The sequence below is a fragment of the Salvelinus namaycush genome, chromosome 8 (genome assembly GCF_016432855.1).
Source record: "Salvelinus namaycush isolate Seneca chromosome 8, SaNama_1.0, whole genome shotgun sequence".
Lineage (NCBI taxonomy): Eukaryota > Metazoa > Chordata > Actinopteri > Salmoniformes > Salmonidae > Salvelinus > Salvelinus namaycush.
The window spans coordinates 38,133,602-38,158,441 of record NC_052314.1 but is presented as its reverse complement, the minus strand read 5'-3'; the positions used below and the strand labels follow the sequence as shown (position 1 = coordinate 38,158,441).

The window sequence follows — 24,840 nt, the reverse complement described above, 5'->3', positions numbered from 1 at the left end:
CGCAAATGGGTCTTCCAAATGGACAATGACCCCAAGCATACTTCCAAAGTTGTGGCAAAATGGCTTAAGGACAACAAAGTCAAGGTATTGGAGTGGGCATCACAAAGCCCTGACCTCAGTCCTATAGAACATTTGTGGGCAGAACTGAAAAAGTGTGTGTGAGCAAGGAAGCCTACAAACCTGACTCCGTTACACCAGCTCTGTCAGGAGGAATGGGCCAAAATTCACCCAACTTATTGTGGGAAGCTTGTGGAAGGCTACCCTAATTGCTTGACCCAAGTTAAACAATTTAAAGGCAATGCTACCAAATACTAATTGAGTGTATGTAAACTTTTGACCCACTGGGAATGTGATGAAATAAATAAAAGCTGAAATAAATCATTATCTCTGCTATTATTCTGACATTTCACATTCTTAAAATAAAGTGGTGATCCTAACTGACCTAAGACAGGGAATTTTTACTCGGATTAAATGTCAGAAATTGTGAAAAACTGAGTTTAAATGTATTTGGCTAAGGTGTATGTAAACTTCCGACTTCAACTGTAAATTGCTTTTGTTTTGTAGATGAGTACTGAATTGCATGGCCTCTAAAAGGCACATTTAAAAATGTCCCCTACAGTAAGGGGATCTGCTGTACCTATGTTATGTCAGAAAAAGTCAGTTATGAATTCTTCTGTCCTAGTTAAAAACAAGTTATCATCCAGTAGGCTTTGAATAAATTTCCAATATCCTCACCCACATGGAAATTCTGTAAGAGTAATATATATATGCCAATTATGTGATGGTCCGACTGCATTCTGTCCCCTATCAACACTTTTTAAACTTTTTGTGCAAGAGAGAATGACATAAGAAAGTAATCAAGACGATTATCCCTACGGTGAAGCATGATGGTGGCAACATCATGCTGTTGGGATATTTTTCAGCGGCAGGGACTGGGAGACTAGTCAGGATCGAGGGAAAGATGAACGGAGCAAAGTACAGAGAGACCCTTGATGAAAACCTGCTCCAGAGCGCTCAGGACCTCAGACTGGGGCGGAGGTTCACCTTCCAACAGGAGAACGACCCTAAGCACACAGCAAAGACAATGCAGGAGTGGCTTCGGGACAAGTCTCTAAATGTCCTTGAGTGGCCCAGCTAGAGCCTGGACTTGAACCCAATCGAACATCTATGGAGAGACCTGAAAAGAGCTGTGCATCGACGCTCCCTGTACAACCTGACAGAGCTTGAGAGGATCTGGAGAGAAGAATGGGAGAAACTTCCCAAATACACGTATGCCAAGCTTGTAGCGTCATATGCAAGAAGACTCGAGGCTGTAAACACTACCAAAGGTGCTTCAACAAAGTACTGAGTAAAGGGTCTGAATACTTTTGTAAATGTGACATTTCCAGGAAAAAAAGATATATATCTAAAAACCTGTTTTGGCGTTTTGTGTAGATTGATGAGGGGGAAAAAACTATTTATTATATTTTAGAATAATGCTGTAAAGTAACAAAATGTGGAAAAAGTCAAGTGGTCTGAATACCTAATGCGCTGTATGCCTTAATTTCTCAAAAATATAGACTCTTAGCTTTCCTTTGACACCCAATTCTATAAACTTCACATGGTGCTCATTTATTTTATTTTATTCTAGATCCATCCAAAAGATCTTTGTGCAAATACTTTCAAAGAATCAATGACTTATAATTACATTTTCAATTTGACAAGTCACACTTTTCACTGATATCAATTTTAAATCTTGACATTAAGTAAAAAGGCTGAACCGTTTTCCCATTTGCATCTCCATCCCAAATCTCCCCATTGCCCCCCAGCAAATTAGTCTACATTTACACTATTGTTTATGTGTATTTCACACTATGTTGAGTTAGAAATTGGAACTATAACGCTTGTATGGATGTCAACCCCATTATATTTTCATGTCATCGGCATCAATCAATACAGTAAAAAAACGCCTTTGTCTACCGCAACCGATTTCTGTATGCTAGCTATGCTACCAGCTTATACAAACAGGAGTTAGCATTTAGCAGTCCCGTTTTCTAAACCTGAAAAGGGACTTCAAAACCCAAAAACAGACAAATATATCAAAATCGGATTTTAGGTACAACATTGTGTGCCTGTTGCAATACATCAATCATGACAGATTTGACAAATATCCACTTTGTTAGATCAGATTTGTTGAATGTGCGCCAATTCAGCACCATGCTATCCCCCACAGTCTGCATTCCATTGACCTCTTTACTGGCATCTATCCCCATTACCTCCCCGATATTTTTCCAGGAGATCAAACTCATTTTTGTGTCTTTTGAAATCCCTACACGAAGTATCATAAAGATGTATTTTATTTGTGAACCTGTTTTGATAGTCAAAGTTGTCAAGGAAGTGAGTTTCTGTTTATACAGGATGTACCCCCACAACCAATCATGTCAATGCGGAGCAATTTTTACATTTTATTTTACCTTTATTTAACTAGGCAGGCCAGTTAAGAACAAATTGTTATTCACAATGACGGCCTACCAAAAGGCAAAGGCCTCCTGCAGGAACGGGGGATTACAAACAAAATAAAAATATAGGACTAAACACACACACGCCAAGAGAGACCTACGACACTATACGACACTATGTGGAGCCTTCTGTATTGTTAAAACATTTGGGAGGCGCACGGGAACGCCGTACATAGCTCGATTTGACCTCCATTAGCTTCCAGAGCTCCTCCTCCCCCAATACACACACACACACACACACACACACACACACACACACACACACACACACACACACACACACACACACACACACACACACACACACACTAGTAGCAGGACATAAAGGCAGCCCTCCATTTCAGTAGGAATTCTCACAAAATGTCCTTTATACCTTCATGATGGATTTCCTGTCTTCTGAGACTCCATAAAATGTGATGCAATCAACTCAAATAAATGCAGTCAGTGCACACACACAGGTCCTTCCTAGATGCCAGACTCGAGCCCCTTTTGAGGCTTAATCGCCCACTTTGCCTGATTGATAAACTCGTAGATTTAGTGATGTAGATTTAGTTATGTAGATTTCTCTGTAAAGAGCCATAGACCTACAGCCCTTGATCACTACTCTCCAATAACTCCTATTGGTGTGATCTGAGTGATTCAGAGTTTTGTGTTAGTGGTGGTGGTGGTAGTGGTATTTATTTGTATTTTTTATTAAATAACGTTTCTTTATCCAAGAAATCTTGTTGAGATCAGGAGACCTCCCAGCAAACCAAAATTGGTTCTGTGAAAGTTTTCTGAACATTCGTTAGGGCGCTGCAAATATTCTCATAACACAGAAACTGTCCAGTCGTGCCGATGATTATAGAATGTTTGTGTAAAACATTCACCTGATGTTGCAAGAATGTTCCTAGAACACATTTAGTCGGATCTTTTAAAGGTTCCCAGAATGTTTCATGAGGTTGTGGGAAGAGTCTGGTGGGAACATTGTTGGGACATTCCCAAAACACAAAAACGATCCACTTGCGCAAGAAATATTTTCCTGATGTTACAAGAATGTTCAGAGAACACATTTAGGAGTAGTGGTTGCGGAAGTGGAAGTGGCAGTGGTAGTGGTACTGGCAGTGGTAGTGTTAGCTCAGTGCCATGTGCTGTGTACAGATGGATGGGGTGGGGAAGGGAGGAGTGTGTTTAGACCAGGCTGCTGAATCAGATAGAGGACTTGGGTAAAGTCCAAGAGGAGGGCTTTCTCTTGAACTAGCACAGTACCAGAGTTGACTCCATCTCCCCCTCTCTCTTTCTCTCTCTCTCTCGAACAGTTTATCGGTCCAATTAGTGTGCTTGTTATATTAGGGCTGACCCCATCTTGTCGACTTCTTTAGCCTTATTCTAAAATAAGTGCATGCGATGCATATATGTGTCACGTGAAGAGAGCAAGGGTTAAGGGAATAGGGAATATTTTTCTTAAACAAATGAGGGACTTCGGTAACGCAACGTTTCAGTCAGAAATGGCTGTAATTACGTTGCAGCTTCATCGACACGGACAGCGCGATAAACACTGTTGAGGTTCTGTGGTGGTCGCTGCAGCAGGGAGGAGAGAGACAACGGGTGCTAGTCACTCAGTCACTCGCTGTCACAGCGTAGCAAGTCTGATCCCGGCCTGGCACAATCAAATACATTGTGGTCGGACTCCCTCTAGTCATTTGTGTGTCTTAGTTATTTCATCAAACAGTGCGCTTAAAGCATCAGACAAGCGCAGTGCATCTAGTTGATTTGATTAACACATATAGTAGGATGTGTTTGTGTATATATATGGAAAAATACACGTTTTAAAATATCAACCAATCGATTGGTCGAAAGAACAGATGACTCCTGGTCGACCAAGATTTTCTTTTGTCGGGGACAGCCCTATATTATATGTTGTTTCTGTTTGTCGGCCATTGGGGATGAAAGACACACATGTTGTTAGGTATATTTGTTTGTCTGTGCTGTGCTCCATATACTGTGTCTCTACATGCGTCTACATGTCTGTCTGTCTTTGTCTGCATCCTCAGTGTGTGTTTCTCGTCATTCTTAATTGTAAAGGTCCTCCATCTCCAGATATGGATGCCAACTATGGCGGAGGGCTGCTGGATATGGTGAAAGGCGGAGCCGGCAAGTTCTTCAGCAACTTCAAGGACAACCTGAAGGACACACTCAAAGACACCTCCACTAAAGTCATGCACCAGGTGGCCACGTAAGTCCCGACAATCACCCCCCATCCCTTTACCCCTGACTCATTTGAATTTTAATTCTCTTTTAATTCAAACTTTTTCTGTTAAGTGTGTTGAGACCTAGTGGAATACACTTTAAATAAACTGTGATTTGATTTCCTGAGCCCTAACTTCCTTAACCTGTTACACCACCCATCTCTGCCCTTACAAAAACTGCAGTAAAAGGGCAGTAACTGTAGTATTTTGGACGCAGTATTTGCAGCATACCGCAGTTATACTGCACTCCGACTGCAATCTTTTTTTTTGTAAGGGTGGGTCTGGCATGGGAGATATGATGTGTCTGTGCCCCATGTTGAAGCTCCCTGGCTGGGGTGCGGTGACATGTGGCTAGCCTCCATGCCATGATGTCTAGTTGTTTTGGGCTAGAAATTTCACAGGCTTTTCCTCCCACCAAACTCTGACCCAGTTCTGTTTCCCACGCTAGCCTAGAGGTGAACGACTCTATGCCTTCCCCGATAAGGAGCGCTCAGGCTGGGCCTAGCAGAGATCTCAGGCCTTTGCTCTCTCCTCAAGTGGTCGAGTGGTCGAGGAGATGTCAAGTCATTAGTAGACGAACGGAAGAGTGTCCTCCCCTCCTCGATAGCCACCTTTCATCGAGGATAGTCACGTGTATCCTATCTGAGTCCTCCGCGGAAGCATATTGAAATCTGCCACACCCACTTTGAGTCGGCTTTTGTTTTGTCGGAGGAGAGAAGCATGCACACGTTTAAAAACAATATGCTACTTATCGTTTTATCTGTAAAATGTCTAACATAGGTAACTTAATTTGTTTTTAACACTTTACATATGTATTTTGCGATCCACCCCTGTAAGTGGAATTTGCCTGATGACGCGTGAGTGGAGAAGGAGAGTCTCATTTCATACAAGCACATTTTCATCCGCGTTCCCTCACCTCGCCGCCTCTCCTCGATTACCTTTGTCCTTTTTCAAAAGGAGGTGAGAGAGGACGGAGAGAGGACACAGGAGTTAAGCAAATCGAATTGAGAAAAGGCCTCTACGTGCCTGCTGGGCGCTAACATGGTAGTGTGAAGGGAGGAGCGTCAGTTGTCATCCAGCTGAGATGTTTACCTGGTCCTCTGTGGTTGCCGTGGTTTCCTGACCTGTGAAATATGGAATGGGGTAGTTATGACTGGGCTGATTACACATGGTTTTAGACCAAGCCTCTCCCACCCGGTTCCTGGAGAGCTAACCTCCTGTAGGTTTTCGCTCCAACCCCAGTTGTAACTAACCTGATTCAGTTTTTCAATCAGCTAATCAGCTATTAGAATCAGGTGGGCTAAATTAGGGTAGGAGCGAAAACCGACAAGACGCTAGCTCTCCAGGAACAGGGTTGGAGAGCCCTGTTTTAGACACTTAGATAAATCTCTATGGCTGGACACTGCAGCACATTGGGAAAACACTTAATACAATTGGTGAGAGACAGAGTTATTCTTTGAATTGTATTTGTATATGGAGATAAAATATGAGTAAAATAGATAGCTAATAAAAAAGGCTGAATACATTTTTCCTAAAGGGGGTGTGAGGGAAGGAAAGCAGATGAATGGATGGAGAGGTGGAGGAACAGTGGGAAGGGTGTGGAGGGATGACGGGTAATAGGGGGAGAGGAAGGAGGGAGAGAGGCTACCGAGTCTGGCACCGCTGGGTCCTGAGAGAGATGACATTCTTTCTGCGCAAGCGTCTGCACTGGCCACACAAAGGAGCCTCTGTACTGTCAGACAGTGAGCAGGCCTCTCGAGACTCATGCCTCCTTGTCCACACACTCTGCCTTTAACCCTGCCACACACGCACACACACACACAGAACCTCTGCCGTCTCTCTGGACCACATTGAAAAGGTGTCAGTTACAGAGCAGGGACAGGGCAGAGCTGGGGTATATTGATTGAGCGGGTCGATCACAATTTGCTGCTAATACGGTTATCTTGTGCCTAGTCTCGTCTCGTCCCTTCTCCTTTCCTTTCCCTTCCTGTTATTTCCCCTCTTCTCCGATGATCTCAACTTCACCCCTCTCAGCTTGTTTATTCTCTCCCCTATTTGTCTTTGCTATCCTTTCCTCCTCTCCTCCCTTTTCTGTTCATCGCTCCCCTCCTTTTCTCTCTTCTCCTCTCCTCTCCTCTTCTCTCCTCTCCTGTGTGAATAATTGATAGCGGTTTATTGTGCAAGATACCGAGAGCAATGCTGATACACAGGGATTCATTTCACCCAGACAAAAAACAGGCCATGTGTACACTCCTGTCAGTTTGGTACTGTGTATTACAGCTAGTTACTGTTGACCTGCCATTTGTATAGTAGAGTAGGCGTGGCCTGTGTGTACTACAGTTAGTCCCTATCTTTAGCTTACACTACAGCTAGCTATTTCAAAGCCATGGAAGCTACCGTGATTAGAATGTGCCTCTGGTGTACATCTGATATATTCCAAGATTCAGTGGAATTTGTTGAAACAAAGTCAGTTACTTGATTCATGGTCAAATGAGATACCGTTCAATCAGCTGTGTGCAAGCTGTCTTCCTTAGAACACATGCAGTTGTGACAGACAGACTCTGCAGTGCTGTGTTCCGTTCTGCTTTCACTGAGTGTTGTATTGGTCTGAAAGGCAGTGTGTCCTTGGCCTGCTCCACCATCCCATTCATCTCTCTCTCTTTCTCTCTCATCCCCCCCTCTCCCCTCTCTATATTCATTCTCTCTCTCTCTCTCTCTCTCTCTCTCTCTCTCTCTCTCTCTCTCTCTCTCTCTCTCTCTCTCTCAATTAAATTTCAATTTAAGAGGCTTTATTGGCATGGGAAACATATGTTTACATTGCCAAATCAAGTGAAATAGATAATAAACAGTACTGAAATAAACAATAAACATTACACTCACAAAAATTCCAAAATAATAAAGACATTTCAAATGTCATATGTCTATATACAGTGTTGTAATGATGTGCAATTAAAGTACAAAAGGAAAAAATAAATAAACATAAATAGTTGTATTTATAATGGTGTTTGTTCTCTCTCTCTCTCTCTCTTTCCCTCCCCTCTATATTCTCCCTCTCTTCTCTCTCCCCTCTATATTCTCCCTCTCTTCTCTCTCCCCTCTAAATTCTCCCTCTCTTCTCTCTCCCCTCTATATTATCTCTCTCTCCTCTATATTCTCCCTATTTTCTCTCTCCCATTCTCTCTCCCTCTCTTTCTCTGTCTCTCTGTCTCTCTCTCTGTCTCTCTCCCTCTGTCTCTGTCTCTCTCTCTCTCTCTCTCTCTCTCTCTCTCTCTCTCTCTCTCTCTCTCCCTCTGTCTCTCTCTCTGTCTCTAAAAACACATGACTCATAAGTTATGATGACCTATTCCTCTCTAACAGAAACCTTCTATTTACAGACAACCCCTATCTGTGGTTACTGCAACGTGTCACAGTAACCACAGGAAATGGCGGGAAACGCCACAGCTATGCTGTCGCCACACTGCTGAGTGTGTGAGGTATAGCCACAGGAGACTCTTTAACTGTTAGAGCATGGCTCCAATGTCTCTAATGTAATACAGCCAAGGGTAGCTGTAGCTTGCCTGGCCTAATTAATGTTTGGTGTTTTTGTGTATATATAGCAGGGTATAGAATATAGGCCCACAGTAGCCTATACACCTGTTTGTGTGTGTGTGTGGGGATGTGTGTGTATACCACCCCTCTCCCACCCTCTAGTCGACAACATTTATTTATTTTAAATAGCACTTTTCATTACAATTAGAATCTCAAAGTCGCTTTAAAAACAAAATAAAACATAAACAATTTAACAAAACAAATATAGGGATCTGGCAATATTTGGGCGATGGTCTTCCACATCGTTAGATGACAGGCAGTTCAGTAAAGTAGTATCATGAAGAGGGAGAGTGGTTGGTACAGCCAGGCAGGGAGCTAGAGACATCTGACAGACAGACCACAGAGCTCCTCAACGGGCACCTTGTCGTCTTCGATAGTCACAGCTCCTCCTTCATAGGTAGGCTGGATCGTCCACTACTGAAATGTAGTACCCACCTGGGTGATGCTTCAGTGACTAAAAGCCCCAGTAAGACCACCACACCTCAACAATGGTCCAATGAGCCTCAGCATCCCCTCGCACCGCTGTCCATCTAGGAACTGGGGCAGGGTGCTAAAAAGCCAACGCTGTTGATCTGGTGTTGCTGCATCATTTAAATCATGTTAGCAAGCTAGCCAGCTAGCCAAGCCAAATATAAACGGACTTGCCACAATCAGTCCTGCAATTCTGTGGAAATAAGTTAATTCAAAAAATTCTATACAAAAACACTTAAAAACAATAAAATATGTAAAATAGCCTAGCCTACCTCTCCACCACCAACAAGATACTAGCAAGCCTACTGTAGTGATTCTTATCGGCATCTCAAGGGGAGGCAGGCTGTACACGCTCCAGCATGTAGACAGAATAGGTCAGAGGCTTCTAATCTGCATGCTACAACACTGCTGGCCTCACGCAATGCAAAATGACACCTGCTTATCCTGCTCAAAATAGCCTGGGCTGGCTCTGCAGTCTTGCAGCCATAGTTAGCAGAGCTAACGCTATGACCAGATCAGCAGCAGCCACAGTTAACATTTAGTACAGCTAACACTATAACCAGACTTGTAGCAGCCAGAGTTAACAGTTAGCAGAGCTAGCGCTAGCCAGAAAGGCCTGTGCAGCAGCCTCAGTTAGCAGAGCTAGCGCTAGCCAGAAAGGCCTACGTAGCAGCCACAGTGCCAAATCCAGTTCTGCAGGCCTGCCACAGTTAGTAGAGCGAGCACTAGCCAGATTAGCCAGATAGTCTTAACACTGTTCATGCTGCAGGAGAGCACAACACAACACTGTATCAAAATAGAACGCTGCTGCTGGTCCAATTTCCTCATTATGAGTATTTCCCACTTGATGCTTCCTCCTGTCCCCGCCTCCCCTCCTCCCAGCCTCTCTCCCCCTCTTCCCTCCTCTCCTCCTCTCATCCCTCCCTCGGTTTACCCAGGTGGCTGGGCTGTTGCATAACCATGCAGGGCCAGGATGGGAAGCCCTCAGGGCCATATGGCTCTCATCCACCTCAGCACTTCACTAACAGACCATTGGCCTAGAATAGTGGATATACGTTTACAAATCAAATCAAATCAAATTGTATTTGTCACATGCGCCGAATACAACAGGTGTAGACCTTACAGTGAAATGCTTACTTACAACCCCTTAACCAACAATACAGTTTTAAGAAAATACCTAAAAAAGTAAGAGATAAGAATAACAAATAGTTAAAGAGCAGAAGTAAATAAAAATAGCAGGGCTATATACAGGGGGTACCGGTACAGAGTCAATGTGCGGGGGCACCGGTGTCGAGGTAATATGTACATGTAGGTTATTAAAGTGACTATGCATAGATAATAACAGAGAGTAGTAACAGCGTAGAAGAGGGAGGGGAGGACAATGCAAATAGTCTGGGTAGCCATTTGATTAGATGTTCAGGAGTCTTATGGCTTGGGGGTAGAAGCTGTTTAGAAGCCTCATGGACCTTGACTTGGCGCTCCGGTTCCGCTTGCCGTGCGGTAGCAGAGAGAACAGTCTATGACTAGGGTGGCTGGAGTCTTTGACAATTTTTAGGGCCTTCCTCTGACACCACCTGGTATAGAGGTCCTAGATGGTAGGAAACTTGGCCCTAGTGATGTACTGGGCCGTACGCACTACCCACTGTAGTGCCTTGCAGTCGGAGGTCGAGCTGTTGCCATACCAGGCAGTGATGCAACCTGTCAGAATGCTCTCGAAGGTGCAGCTGCAAAACCTTTTGATGATCTGAAGACCCATGCCAAATCTTTTCAGTCTCCTGAGGGGGAATAGGTTTTGTCGTGCTCTCTTCATGACTGTCTTGGTGTGCTTGGACCATGTTAGTTCGTTGGTGATGTAGACGCCAAGGAACTTGAAGCTCTCAACCTGCTCCACCATGGTCCTGTCAATGAGAATGGGGCGTGCTCGGTCCTCCTTTTCCTGTAGTCCACAATCATCTCCTTTGTCTTGATCACATTGTGGGAGAGGTTGCTGTTCTTGCACCACACGGTCAGGTCTCTGACCTCCTCCCTATAGGTTGTCAGTGATCAGGCCTATCACTGTTGTGTCATCGGCAAACTTAATGATGGTGTTGGAGTCATGCCTGGCCGTGCAGTCATGAGTGAACAGGGAGTACAGGAGAGGACTGAGCACGCACCCCTGAGGGGCCCCCGTGTTGAGGATCAGTGTGGCGGATGTGTTGTTACCTACCCTTACCACCTGGGGGCGGCCCGTCAAGATGTCCAGGATCCAGTTGCAGAGGGAGGTGTTTAGTCCCAGGGTCCTTAGCTTAGTGATGAGCTTTGAGGGCACTATGGTGCTAAACGCTGAGCTGTAGTCAATGAATAGCATTCTCACATAAGTGTTCCTTTTGTCCAGGTTAGAAAGGGCAGTGTGGAGTGCAATAGAGATTGTATCATCTGTGGATCTGTTGGGGCGGTATGCAAATTGGAGTGGGTCTAGGGTTTCTGGGATAATTGTGTTGATGTGAGCCATGACCAGCCTTTCAAAGCATTTCATGGCTACAGGTGTTAGTGCTTTGGGTCGGTAGACATTTAGGCAGGTTACCTTAGTGTTTAGGGGCACAGGGACTATGGTGGTCTGCTTGAAACATGTTGGTATTACAGACTCAGACAGGAAGAGGTTGAAAATGTCAGTGAAGACACTTGCCAGTTGGCCAGCGCATGCTCGGAGTACACATCCTGGTAATCTGTCTGACCCTGTGGCCTTGTGAATGTTGACCTGTCTAAAGGTCTTACTCACATCGGCTGCGGAGAGCGTGATCACACAGTCATCCGGAACAGCTGATGCTCTCATGCATGTTTCAGTGTTACTTGCCTCGAAGTGAGCAAAGAAGTTATTCAGCTTGTCTGGTAGGCCCGTGTCACTAGGCAGCTCTTGGCTGTGCTTCCCTTTGTAGTCTGTAATAATTTGAAAGCCTTGCCACATCCAACGAGCATTGGAGCCAGTGTAGTACGATTCGATCTTAGTCCTGTATTACCGCTTTGCCTGTTTGATGGTTCGTCGGAGGGCATAGCGGAATTTCTTATAAGCTTCCGGGTTAGAGTCCTGTCCCTTGAAAGCAGCAGCTCTACCCTTTAGCTCAGTGCGAATGTTGCCTGTAATCCATGGCTTCTGGTTGGGGTATGTACGTACAGTCACTGTGGGGACGACGTCATCGATGCACTTATTGATGAAGCCAGTGACTGATGTGGTGTACTCCTCAATGCCATCGAAAAAATCCCAGAAAATATTCCAGCCTGTGCTAACAAAACAGTTCTGTAGTTTAGCATCTGCTACATCTGATCAATTCTTTATAGACCGAGTCACTGTTGCTTCCTGCTTACATTTGTGCTTGTAAGCAGGAATCAGGAGGATATAATTATGGTCAGATTAGCCAAATGCAGCATCGGTCTGTGGTGGTATGCAGACAGCTATGAAAAATACAGATGAAAGCTCTAGGTAGATAGTGTGGTCTACAGCTTATCATGAGATACTCTACCTCAGGCGAGAAAAATCTAGAGACTTCCTTAGATATTGTGCACCAACTGTTGTTTACAAATATGCATTGGCCCCCGCCTCGTGTCTTACCAGAGGATGCTGTTCTATCCTGCCGATACAGTGTATAACCCGCCAGCTGTATGTTATTAATGTTGTCGTTCTGCCACGACTCGGTGAAACATAAGATATTACAGATATTACAGTATTACAGTAGGATATACGTGCTTTCACTTCGTCCCATTTATTTTCCAGCGATTGAACGTTAGCTAGCAGTACGGATGGCAAAGGCAGATTAGCCACTCGTCGCCCGATCCTCACAAGGCACCCCAATCTCTTTCCGCGAATTCTCTGTTTCATTCTGCAGCGAATGATGGGGATGAGAGCCTGCTTGGTGTTTGGACCATATCCTTCCCGTCCGACTCATTAAAGAAAAATGATTTGTCCAATTTGAGGTTGGTAATCGCTGTTCTGATGTGCAGAAGCTCTTTTCAGTCATAAGAGACAGTTGCAGCAACATTATGTTCAAAATAAGTTACTAACAATGCGAAAAAACAAACAAAATAGCACGGTTGGCCTTGGTTTACCAGTGTCCTGTCGTTTATTGTTCCCATGTCCGTTGGTCGTGTGAGTACCTATGCGTTGGTGTAGCTGTTATGCTGCGTGTTTTATATATTGTGTATTACGGGTAATATCCCATGTCGTTCAACGAGGTTAACCCTCGCTCTTTTGTTTGGGTACAGCCCAGTGTTTTTGTATGTTTGTTTTGGGCGTATTAAAAATCCCTTTTGTGTATTCCTGCGCCTGTCTCCAAATCCTTTATACCAGCGAGACTACTAGGCTACAAGCCCAAAGGACCCCTGGACCCCCCCCCCACCCCCCCAGATCACTGTCTGTGTATGTTCACTTCAGCAGCTTGCTACAATGTGTGTGGATCATTCAAATACAAATTAGACAAAAACAATCACGTCTTCAAAAAACTGTAGACAAATAACGGTGATCTAGACAATGCCATTACTTTGAAGCGTCATATACATTTAAGAATCTGAATTATTCGTATTCTATGAGTTGAGAAAATATTATTTCTGTTGCAGGTACACAAAGGGAGAGCTGGACATTGCCTACATCACATCACGAATCATAGGTGAGTACACATTATTGTCAAATCATACTGTACGTTCTAGATCAACTGTATGAAATGGAATGAAAGGAAAGGGAGTGTGCCTGTGTATGAATTCCATCAGCTGTGTTAATTTACTGCATGGGTGCCTGTGTATGAATTCCATCAACTGTGTTAATTTACTGCATGGGTGCCTGTGTATGAATTCCATCAACTGTGTTAATTTACTGCATGGGTGCCTGTGTATGAATTCCATCAACTGTGTTAATTTACTGCATGAGTGCCTGTGTATGAATTCCATCAACTGTGTTAATTTACTGCATGGGTCCCTGTGTATGAATTCCATCAACTGTGTTAATTTACTACATGGGTCCCTGTGTATGAATTCCATCAACTGTGTTAATTTACTACATGGGTCCCTGTGTATGAATTCCATCAACTGTGTTAATTTACTACATGGGTGCCTGTGTATGAATTCCATCAACTGTGTTAATTTACTACATGGGTGCCTGTGTATGAATTCCATCAACTGTGTTAATTTACTGCATGGGTGCCTGTGTATGAATTCCATAAACTGTGTTAATTTACTGCATGGGTGCCTGCGGTGTTGGGCTGTTCTAGCTTTAGCACCACTCCGTTCATGAAGCGTACCAGAGTCTAGTCTTCTTCTAACTGGGAATGGCTTTTCTCTCCATCCATCGTTCTCAAACGGTAGCTTTATTTGATCATGATGGGGGTAGTAAGCCTGTATTTGGGCTTCACACGTTTCTTCTCCACCCAATATTTAGACTTCTGGATCTCTCGGTCTCTAGCCTCCTGTAAACTCTGCCTCACTCCCTCCCTACACAACATCTACTGTAAATCTATAGGTGACAGAGGGTGGGATTTCAACAAGAGAGGGTTTGCTCTTGGTTTTTCGGGCCAAGGAGAGCTTTTAGGGTTGGTTGGGATGGGGGTAGGGTGATATTATGATACACAAAAGTATGTGGACACCTGCTCGTCGAACATTTCATTCCAAAACCATGGGCATGAATATGGAGTTGGTCCCTCCTTTGCTGCAATAACAGCCTACACCAGGGGTGTCAAACTCATTCCACGGAGGGCCGAGTGTCTGCAGGTTTTTGGTTTTTCCTTTCAATAAAGCCCTAGACAACCAGGTGTGGGGAGTTCCTAACTAATTAGTGATGTTAATTCATCAATCAAGTACAAGGGAGGAGCGAAAACCCGCAGACACTCGGCCCTCCGTGGAATGAGTTTGACACCTGTGGCCTACACTCTTCTGGGAAGGCTTTCCACTAGATGTTGGAACATTGCTGCGGGGACTTGCATCCATTCAGCCACAAGGGTATTAGTGAGGTTGGGCATTGATGTTGGGCGATTAGACCTGGCTCGCAGTCGGCGTTCCAATTTATCCGTAAGGTGTTCGATGGGGTTGAGGTCAGGGCTCTGTGCAGGCCAGTCAAGTTCTTCCACACCGATCTCGACAAACCATTTTTGTATGGATATCGCTTTGTGCACGGTGGCATTGTCATGCTGAAACAGGAAAGGGCCTTACCCAAACTGTTGCCTCGAAGATGGAAGCACAGAATCGTCTAGAATGTCATTGTATGCTGTAGCGTTAAGATTTCCCTTCAACAGCCCCAGACCATTGTTCCTCCTCCACCAAACTTTACAGTTGGCACTATGCATTCGGGCAGGTAGCGTGCTCCTGGCATCCGTTGGACTGCCAGATGGTGAAGTGTGATTCATCACTCTAGAAAACGCGTTTCCACGCTCAAGAGTCCAATGGCGGCTAGCTTTACACCACTTCAGCCGACGCTTGGCATTGCGCATGGTGATCTTAGATTTGTGTGTGGCTACTCGGCCATGGAAGCCCATTTCATGAAGCTCCCGACGAACAGATCTTGTGCTGACGTTGCTTCCAGAGGCAGATTGGAACTCGGTAGTGAGTGTTGCAACCGAGGACAGACGATTAGCGCTTCAGCACTCGGTGGTGCTGTTCTATGAGCTTGTATGGCCTACCACTTCACGGCTGAGCCGTTGTTGCGCTTCGGCATTTCCAATTCACAATAACAGCACTTACAGTTGACCGGGGCAGCTCTAGCAGGGCAGAAATTTTACGAACTGACTTGTTGGAAAGGTGCAAATGTTTGTCTATGGAGATTGCATGGCGTTGTGCTCGATTTTATACACCTGTCAGCAAAGGGTATGGCTGAAATAGCCAAATCCACTAATTTGAAGGGGTGTCCACATACTTTTGGCCATGTAGTGTATATGCTAACACATACAAGCGCACACACATTCACACACACATACACGCACGCTGCATGTAACAGCAGTCTGTCCTCCAGATGATCAAATTAAATGAAATAAAATGTTATTCGTCACATGCTTTGTAAACAACAGGTGTAGACTAACAGTGAAATGCTTACTTATGGACCTTTCCCAACAATGCAGAGAGAAAACAATATAAATAATAGAAAAATAATAACACAAAGAATAAATAACGGATAACTTGGCTATATACACGGGGTACCAGTATCGAGTCCTTGTGCAGGGGTACGAGGTAATTGAGGTAGTAGATATGTACATATACGTAAGTAGGGATAAAGTGACAAGGCAACAGGATAGATGATTAACAGTAGTAGCTGTGTATGTGATGTGCAATAAGGGTCAAAGCAGATAGTCCGGGTAGCCATTTGATGAACTATTTAACTAACTATTTAACAGTCTTATGGCTTGGGGGTAGAAGCTGTTCAGGGTCCTGTTGGTTCCAGATTTGCTGCATCGATACCGCTTGCCGTGCGGTAGCAGAGAGAACAGTCTATGACTTGGGTGGCTGGAGGCTTTGACAATTTTAAGGGCCTTCCTCTGACACCTGAGGGCCCCTATCTCATAATGCATAGTGTGTCACCTTAGATCCCTCCTCTTACTGAACACTCATTATGGGTGCGTTCGTAAATTCAACTCGAGTGTCAGAATGCGCTCTGGCCCTTTCGTGAACTCAGAGCTCTATTTTTTATGGGCCTAATAAAAATAAATTACCATTTAATGTGGCATGAACAGTCCATGATGCTTTCATCTGATTGCCTAACAAATCACTTCAAAAAGTAGGCTACCTGTGCACGTTTGTCCACTCCAAATAATCCACTGCAAGTACACTCGTCTATTTCGACTCATCAAATGACACATCTATTTACAAAACACCAAAAAGTGTGGCTAATGACATTCGGCGATTGCCATTGATAAGGCCTACATTAATTGATGAATCTTGCTGACAAATGTACCTTTTTTTGTAACCTGAAAAGTCGAGACACCTGAAATGGGGCTGAAACGGTCCCGAGTAAAACGGGATGGTCACCCTAACACACACGGTCAATTTACTAGTCTAGGCTACAATGTGTAGGCCTATTACCATGAACTTCAAATTGGCCTACCGGCAGCCAGTGATGTAGTGGTAAAAAAATTGGAGGGTTACCTCTGATAAGTAAAACGTTTTGAAAAAGGGGGGTAAACTGCATTTAGTTGCGCTTACCGTCCACTAGGCCTACACCACTGCCGGTATCCTCTCAGCCGAGGCAATTTTACACACATGAACACACGCAGAACAGGCGGCCTACATTCAATATAATACATGGGTTGAATCCTAACATGTTTACACCCTAGTTCATGAGTTGTCCATAATTCCTGAGTTAATGCTTGGAGTCTTCTCAGATGGTGTGACATAAAACACTACCTGTCTTTCCTTACATGAATGACATTTATGACAGCGTTGTTTGTAATTATTAAGCTTTTAACAATTGAATTAGAACTTAAACCCTGTAAGATTCCTGGATCTTGGAGATCTCTGAAAATGCACTGGAAGTGTAACTATGCTTTCGTAACATTTCATTGTGTTTCACCGTGAAAACAGTTCTCATGGGCACACAAATCCCAAATAATTTAGGCTTATGCCATTGGTGTCTAGTGATATCGGCGACCATCATCCGCTGATCCAGGAAAGAAAACCAACTATTGATAGAAAATAATGAAGCTAAATAAATGGTCTACTTCGTCTGGCCACGGACGACCCGGAGAACACCAATACCCACATGCACGTGAACAACAAAGCAATGAGCGCTCTAAACAGCTGACTGACAAAAGCAAACAATGATAAATCAACTGGTAAATCAAATGCATTGGAAGAAAGGCTTTTAAAAAAATTTTTTTATCAAGGACATATGGCAAAATTGTGAAAATTTACGAAGGAAAATACAAAGGAAAATCTATGGGTTTATAGGAGCTCAGCTGAGGCCAAACTCACTGAGTGGACCGTGCTGTAGACAGGGAGAGGGTTTGTGCAGCCACGTAGAAATAAATGGTTTAAACCATGACAGAGAGATGGGGGTGTTTGTTTCATTTGGAAGCTTTTATTTTCATATTTACCACTGTAAAACATATTTACCACTGTAAAACATATTTACCACCGCATTTTAAACAAATAGGAAAATGGTTAAATTAGCCTTATTTAGAGACCCCACCAAAGTTTGACTTTGTTGCATTTAGGGGAGCTAACATCTCACTCAGCTGACCCCCCCCCCCCCCCCCCCCCCCCGCTGCTCTGTAATTCACACCCTGCCTATGGTTAACATTACTTTCAACCCACTTTTAACCAGATTAATGTAACTTTAACTACATAAACCACATACAGTACAAGACTCATCTTTTAAATTATTAGTATGATTCCCTACCTGGTTTGTGTTTGTAAACCCCTATGGCCACAGGTCCATAACCCTGAAGGGGTTTCCAAACTGCACAATGCAGATGGAATGAAAGTGGAACCCCATGACAGTGTGTAATAATAGTACTGGACTGTATATCCTGGCATGCCTCATCACCTCTATGGTCATTGGGATTGAACATATGTCTCCCTCTCTGTCCCCTGCCAGTGATGTCATATCCTGCGGAGGCGTTGCAGATCGGCAACCAGAACCATGTGGAGGACATCCGCTCTTTCCTGGACTCACGGCACGCAGACCACTACACCGTCTTCAACCTGTCACAGCGCAACTATCGAGGCGCCAAGTTCTCCAACCGGGTGAGACAGATATACACTGAGTTTACCAAACATTAGAACACTTTCCTAATACCTTCCTAACACCTCCCCCCTTTTGCCCTCAGAACAGCCTCAATTTGTCAGTGTCGAAGCGTTCCACAGGGATGCTGGCCCATGTTGACTCCAATGCTTCCCACAGTTGTGTCAAGTTGTCTGGATGTCCTTTGGATGGTGGACCGTTCTTGATTCACACAAGAAACTGTTGAGCGTGAAAAACCCAGCAGTGTTGCAGTTCTTGACACAAACTGGTGCGCCAGCCACCTACTACCCCGTTCAAAGGCACTTAAATGTTTTGTCTTGCCCATTCACTCTCTGAATGGCACACATACACAATCCATGTCTCAATTGTCTCAAGGCTTAGAAATCTTTCTTTAACCTGTCTCCTCCCCTTCATCTACACTGATTGAAGTGGTTTTAACAAGTGACATCAATAAGGGATCATAGCTTTAACCTGGATTCACCTGGTCGATCGATGTCATGGAAAGAGCAGGTGTTCTTAATGTTTTCTATACTCAGTATATATATATACACTGCTCAAAAAAATAAAGGGAACACTAAAATAACACATCGTAGATCTGAATGAATGAAATATTCTTATTAAATACTTTTTTCTTTACATAGTTGAATGTGCTGACAACAAAATCACACAAAAATTATCAATGGAAATCAAATTTATCAACCCATGGAGGTCTGGATTTGGAGTCACACTCAAAATTAAAGTGGAAAACCACACTACAGGCTGATCCAACTTTGATGTAATGTCCTTAAAACAAGTCAAAATGAGGCTCAGTAGTGTGTGTGGCCTCCACGTGCCTGTATGACCTCCCTACAACGCCTGGGCATGCTCCTGATGAGGTGGCGGATGGTCTCCTGAGGGATCTCCTCCCAGACCTGGACTAAAGCATCCGCCAACTCCTGGACAGTCTGTGGTGCAACGTGGCGTTGGTGGATGGAGCGAGACATGATGTCCCAGATGTGCTCAATTGGATTCAGGTCTGGGGAACGGGCGGGCCAGTCCATAGCATCAATGCCTTCCTCTTGCAGGAACTGCTGACACACTCCAGCCACATGAGGTCTAGCATTGTCTTGCATTAGGAGGAACCCAGGGCCAACCGCACCAGCATATGGTCTCACAAGGGGTCTGAGGATCTCATCTCGGTACCTAATGGCAGTCAGGCTACCTCTGGCGAGCACATGGAGGGCTGTGCGGCCCCCCAAAGAAATGCCACCCCACACCATGACTGACCCACCGCCAAACCGGTCATGCTGGAGGATGTTGCAGGCAGCAGAATGTTCTCCACGGCGTCTCCAGACTCTGTCACGTCTGTCACGTGCTCAGTGTGAACCTGCTTTCATCTGTGAAGAGCACAGGGCGCCAGTGGCGAATTTGCCAATCTTGGTGTTCTCTGGCAAATGCCAAACGTCCTGCACGGTGTTGGGCTGTAAGCACAACCCCCACCTGTGGACGTCGGGCCCTCATACCACCCTCATGGAGTCTGTTTCTGACCATTTGAGCAGACACATGCACATTTGTGGCCTGCTGGAGGTCATTTTGCAGGGCTCTGGCAGTGCTCCTCCTGCTCCTCCTTGCACAAAGGCGGAGGTAGCGGTCCTGCTGCTGGGTTGCTGCCCTCCTACGGCCTCCTCCACGTCTCCTGATGTACTGGCCTGTCTCCTGGTAGCGCCTCCATGCTCTGGACACTACGCTGACAGACACAGCAAACCTTCTTGCCACAGCTCGCATTGATGTGCCATCCTGGATGAGCTGCACTACCTGAGCCACTTGTGTGGGTTGTAGACTCCGTCTCATGCTACCACTAGAGTGAAAGCACCGCCAGCATTCAAAAGTGACCAAAACATCAGCCAGGAAGCATAGGAACTGAGATGGGGTCTGTGGTCACCACCTGCAGAACCACTCCTTTATTGGGGGATGTCTTGCTAATTGCCTATAATTTCCACCTGTTGTCTATTCCATTTGCACAACAGCATGTGAAATTTATTGTCAATCAGTGTTGCTTCCTAAGTGGACAGTTTGATTTCACAGAAGTGTGATTGACTTGGAGTTACATTGTGTTGTTTAAGTGTTCCCTTTATTTTTTTGAGCAGTGTATATACGTATACTATGTGTGTATACAGTATCAGTCAAATGTTTGGACACACCTACTCATTCAAGGGTTTTTCTTTATTTTCCTATTTTCTACATTGTAGAATAATAGTGAAGATGTCAACTATGAAATAACACATATGGAATGATGTAGTAACAACCAAAAAATGTTTACCAAATCTAAATATATTTTAGATTCTTCAAAGTAGCCACCCCTTTGCCTTGATGACAGCTTTACATACTCTTCATATTCTCTCAACCAGCTTCACCTGGAATGCTTTTCCAACAGTCTTGAAGGAGTTCCCACATATGCTGATCACTTGTTGGCTGCTTTTCCTTCACTCTGCTCATCCCAAACCATCTCAATTGGGTTGAGGTCTGGTGATTGTGGAGGCCAGGTCACCTGATGCAGCACTCCATCACTCTCCTTGGTCAAATAGCTCTTACACAGCCTGGAGGTGTGTTGGGTCATTGTCCTGTTGAAAAACAAATGATAGTTCCACTAAGCGCAAACCAGATGGGATGGTGTATCGCTGCAGAATGCTGTGGTAGCCATGCTCGTTAAGTGTGCCTTAAATTCTAAATAAATCACAGACAGTGTCACCAGCAAAGCACCATCACACCTCCTCCTCCATGCTACACGGTGGGAACAAACATGCAGAGATAATCCGTTCACCTACTCTGCGTCTCACAAATTCACAGCGGTTGGAACCAAAAATCTCAAATTTGGACTCATCAGACCAAAGGACAGATTTTCACCGGTCTAATGTCCATTGCTCGTGTTTCTTGGCTCAAGCAAGTCTCTTCTTCTTATTGGTGTCCTTTAGTAGTGGTTTCTTTGCAGCAATTCGACCACGAAGGCCTGATTCACGCAGTCTCCTCTGAACAGTTGATGTTGAGATGTGTCTGTTACTTGAACTCTTTGAAGCATGTATTTGGGATGCAAATAACTCTAATGAACTTATCCTCTGGGTTTCTTTTCCTGTGGTGGTCAACTATATATATAGTTGAATTCGGAAGTTTTCATACACTTAGGTTGGAGTCATTAAAACTCGTTTTTCAACCACTCCACAAATTTCATGTTAACAAACTATAGTTTTGGCAAGTCGGTTAGGGCATCTACTTCGTGCATGACACAAGTAATTTTTCCAACAACTGTTTACAGACAGATTAATTCACTTATAATTCACTGTATCACAATTCCAATGGGTCAGAAGTTTACATACACTAAGTTGACTGTGCCTTTAAAAAGCTTGGAAAATTCCAGAAAATGATGTAGAAACTTTAGAAACTTCTGATAGGCTAATTTAATAAATTTGAGTCAATTGGAGGTGTACCTGTGGATGTATTTCAAGGCCTACCTTCAAACTCAGTGCCTCTTTGCTTGACATGATGGGAAAATCAAAAGAAATCAGCCAAGACCTCAGAAAAAATTGTAGACCTCCACAAGTCTGGTTCATCCTTGGGAGCAATTTCCAAACGCCTGAAGGTACCACGTTCATCTGTACAAACAATAGTACGCAAGTATAAACACCATGTGACCACGCAGCCGTCATACCACTTAGGAAGAAGACGCGTTCTGTCTCCTAGAGATGAACGTACTTTTGGTGCGAAAAGTGCAAATCAATCCCAGAACAACAGCAAAGGACCTTGTGAAGATGCTGGAGGAAACAGGTACAAAAGTATCAATGTCCACAGTAAAACGAGTACTATATCGACATAACCTGAAAGGCTGCTCAGCAAGAAAGAAGCCACTGCTCCAAAACTGCCATAAAACACCAGACTACGGTTTGCAACTGCACATGGGGACAAAGATCGTACTTTTTGGAGAAATGTCCTCTGGTCTGATGAAACAAAAATAGAACTATTTGGCCATAATGACCATCATTATGTTTGGAGGAAAAAGGGGGAGGCTTGCAAGCTGAAGAACACCATCCCAACCGTGAAGCACGGGGGTGGCAGCATCATGTTGTGGGGGTGCTTTGCTGCAGGAGAAGGGACTGGTGCACTTCACAAAATAGATTGCATAATTAGGAAGGAAAATGATGTGGATATATTGAAGCAACATCTCAAGACATCAGTCAGGAAGTTAAAGCTTGGTCGCAAATGGGTCTTCCAAATGGACAATGACCCCAAGCATACTTCCAAAGCTGTGGCAAAATGGCTTAAGGACAACAAAGGCAAGGTATTGGTGTGGCCGGCACAAAGCCCTGACCTAGATCCTATAGACAATTTGTGGGCAGAACTGAAAAAGAGTGTGCGAGCAAGGAGGCCTACAAACCTGACTCAGTTACACCAGCTCTGTCAGGAGGAATGGGCCAAAATTCACCCAACTTATTGTGGGAATCTTGTGGAAGGCTACCCGAATGCTACCAAATACTAATTGAGTATATGTAAGCTTCTGACCCACTGGGAATGTGATGAAAGAAATAAAAGCTGAAATAAATAGCTCTCTCTACTATTATTCTGACATTTCACATTCTTAAAGTAAATTGGTGATCCTAACTGACCTAAGACAGGGAATGTTTACTAGGATTAAATGTCATTGTTTACTAGGATTAAATGAAAACTGAGTTTAAATGTATTTGGCTAAGGTGTATGTAAACTTCCGACTTCAACTGTATGTGTATATATATATATATATAGTCCTATCCACTTTCACAGTTTCCTATGCTATGTCAATAATATTATGTAACATGTTTGAGAGAGAGAGAGAGAAAAGTCTACCCAGGCCTACCAAGATCCACACAGAGATACACATGGGAAGCTGCCTCAGTTCACACATACATTTATTACTATCTGGTGCACTGTAATGCGAAAACACACAATACCAACATGTATGCAATGTTGTATAATACATTACCCATAGGTACTCAGCATTGTTTCATGTCAAACATGTGACATAATATTATTGACATAGAATACCCACTGGAAACTGTGAAAGTGGATAGGACAATGCATAGAACTAGATCAGGATGAAAGACTGAACTTGGAAAGTTTGTCTCACAGTGAGGCAGAAGTGAAGTAGTCTAAATAGGACTCCAATGACTCCTCGATCAGGAGCCGTGTCCACAAAGCGTCTCAGAGTAGAGAATAGTGCTGAGAATTGGGGGCGGCAGGTAGCCAAGTGGTTAGAGTGTTGGACTAGTAACTGAAAGGTTGCAAGATCAAATCCCCAAGCTGACAAGGTAAACATCTGTTGTTCTGCCCCTGAGCAAGGCAGTTAACCCACTGTTCCTAGGCTGTGATTGAAAATAAAAATGTGTTAACCGACTTGCCTAGTTACATTTAAAAAGAATAGAGATATTTCACTCCTACTCTTATGGGTGAAAATAAAAGCTCTGCATGAAGCCTCTTTAGTCATAAGAGTCCTACCTAGTCTACATATATTTAGGAGACTCCATGAGCTGTCCAAACTAGTTAAGAGTTACCAGCAGATGTCTTGACAATCGAAAAAGGTAGCAGGTCAGTGATTCATGCAGCATAGACAAACAATTGCTTTGGAGTTGTTTACATTTTTGTTGTTGATATTTCTATATAATCAACCCGTAAGTAATCTCGACCTACATGCCACAGTAGCTCTTGCGCTCTTGACAATGATTTCACTAGGCCTAATTCACATTACATGCCTAAATACTAACCACTACGCTAACAAATAATCACAAATTTTTCTTTCGATTATTTCATTATCATATTCTTTCAAGTTATTCCTTTGGAGCGCAATATCACGTTGTCAATATATGTTCACGTTGATTGTGTTCGGTGAAAATGATAGACTTTAAAAAAAAGTTATGCAACATTATCGGCAAGCGACTTGCCTACTGTGCCAAAGCGATTGAATTGTTGAGCGGGAGGGATGAGTGTGTTGATATAACAATAATATCATCAAAATTCAATGATTTCAAACGTTTTCTCATTACAACAGTTTATGTTGTCTGGCGATGCGTCATAGCGATGGGTTATTCCCCATAATTTGCAACAATGTCAATGAGCGTTTTTTACTATCTTTGTGTTGCCTCAAACTGTTGTGATTTCCAGCTGAGATAAACTTTTATGAGTTGATTTTACTTCTGGCTCAGAGTTTGTCTAGATTCCCAACACCTTTTCTGAGACGCTTTGTGGATATGGGCCCTGGTCCCCACTCGAGCTTCTTTACTTTTCAGTGACTAGATGTTATGCTTGGATTCTATCTGGCTAGAACGTTCCATCCAGTTAATGGGTCAACGAGGCACCAGCCTTCAAC

At 43.9% G+C, this 24,840-nt stretch overlaps 1 protein-coding gene across 4 annotated transcripts in view; it reads left to right on the top strand.

Annotated features, from left to right (window-relative positions):
- The window catches only part of LOC120052655 (putative tyrosine-protein phosphatase auxilin), a 62,347-nt gene that overhangs the window by 11,819 nt on the left and 25,688 nt on the right, over positions 1-24,840 (top strand). For 3 of the 4 annotated variants that reach the window (XM_038999700.1, XM_038999696.1, XM_038999699.1), the window contains 3 exons: positions 4,563-4,713; positions 13,373-13,422; positions 18,327-18,475. In XM_038999700.1, the coding sequence (XP_038855628.1) occupies positions 4,563-4,713; positions 13,373-13,422; positions 18,327-18,475 (350 nt within the window). The remainder of the gene's footprint in view (positions 1-4,562; positions 4,714-13,372; positions 13,423-18,326; positions 18,476-24,840) is intronic. The other variant, XM_038999697.1, reaches the window with a different exon arrangement.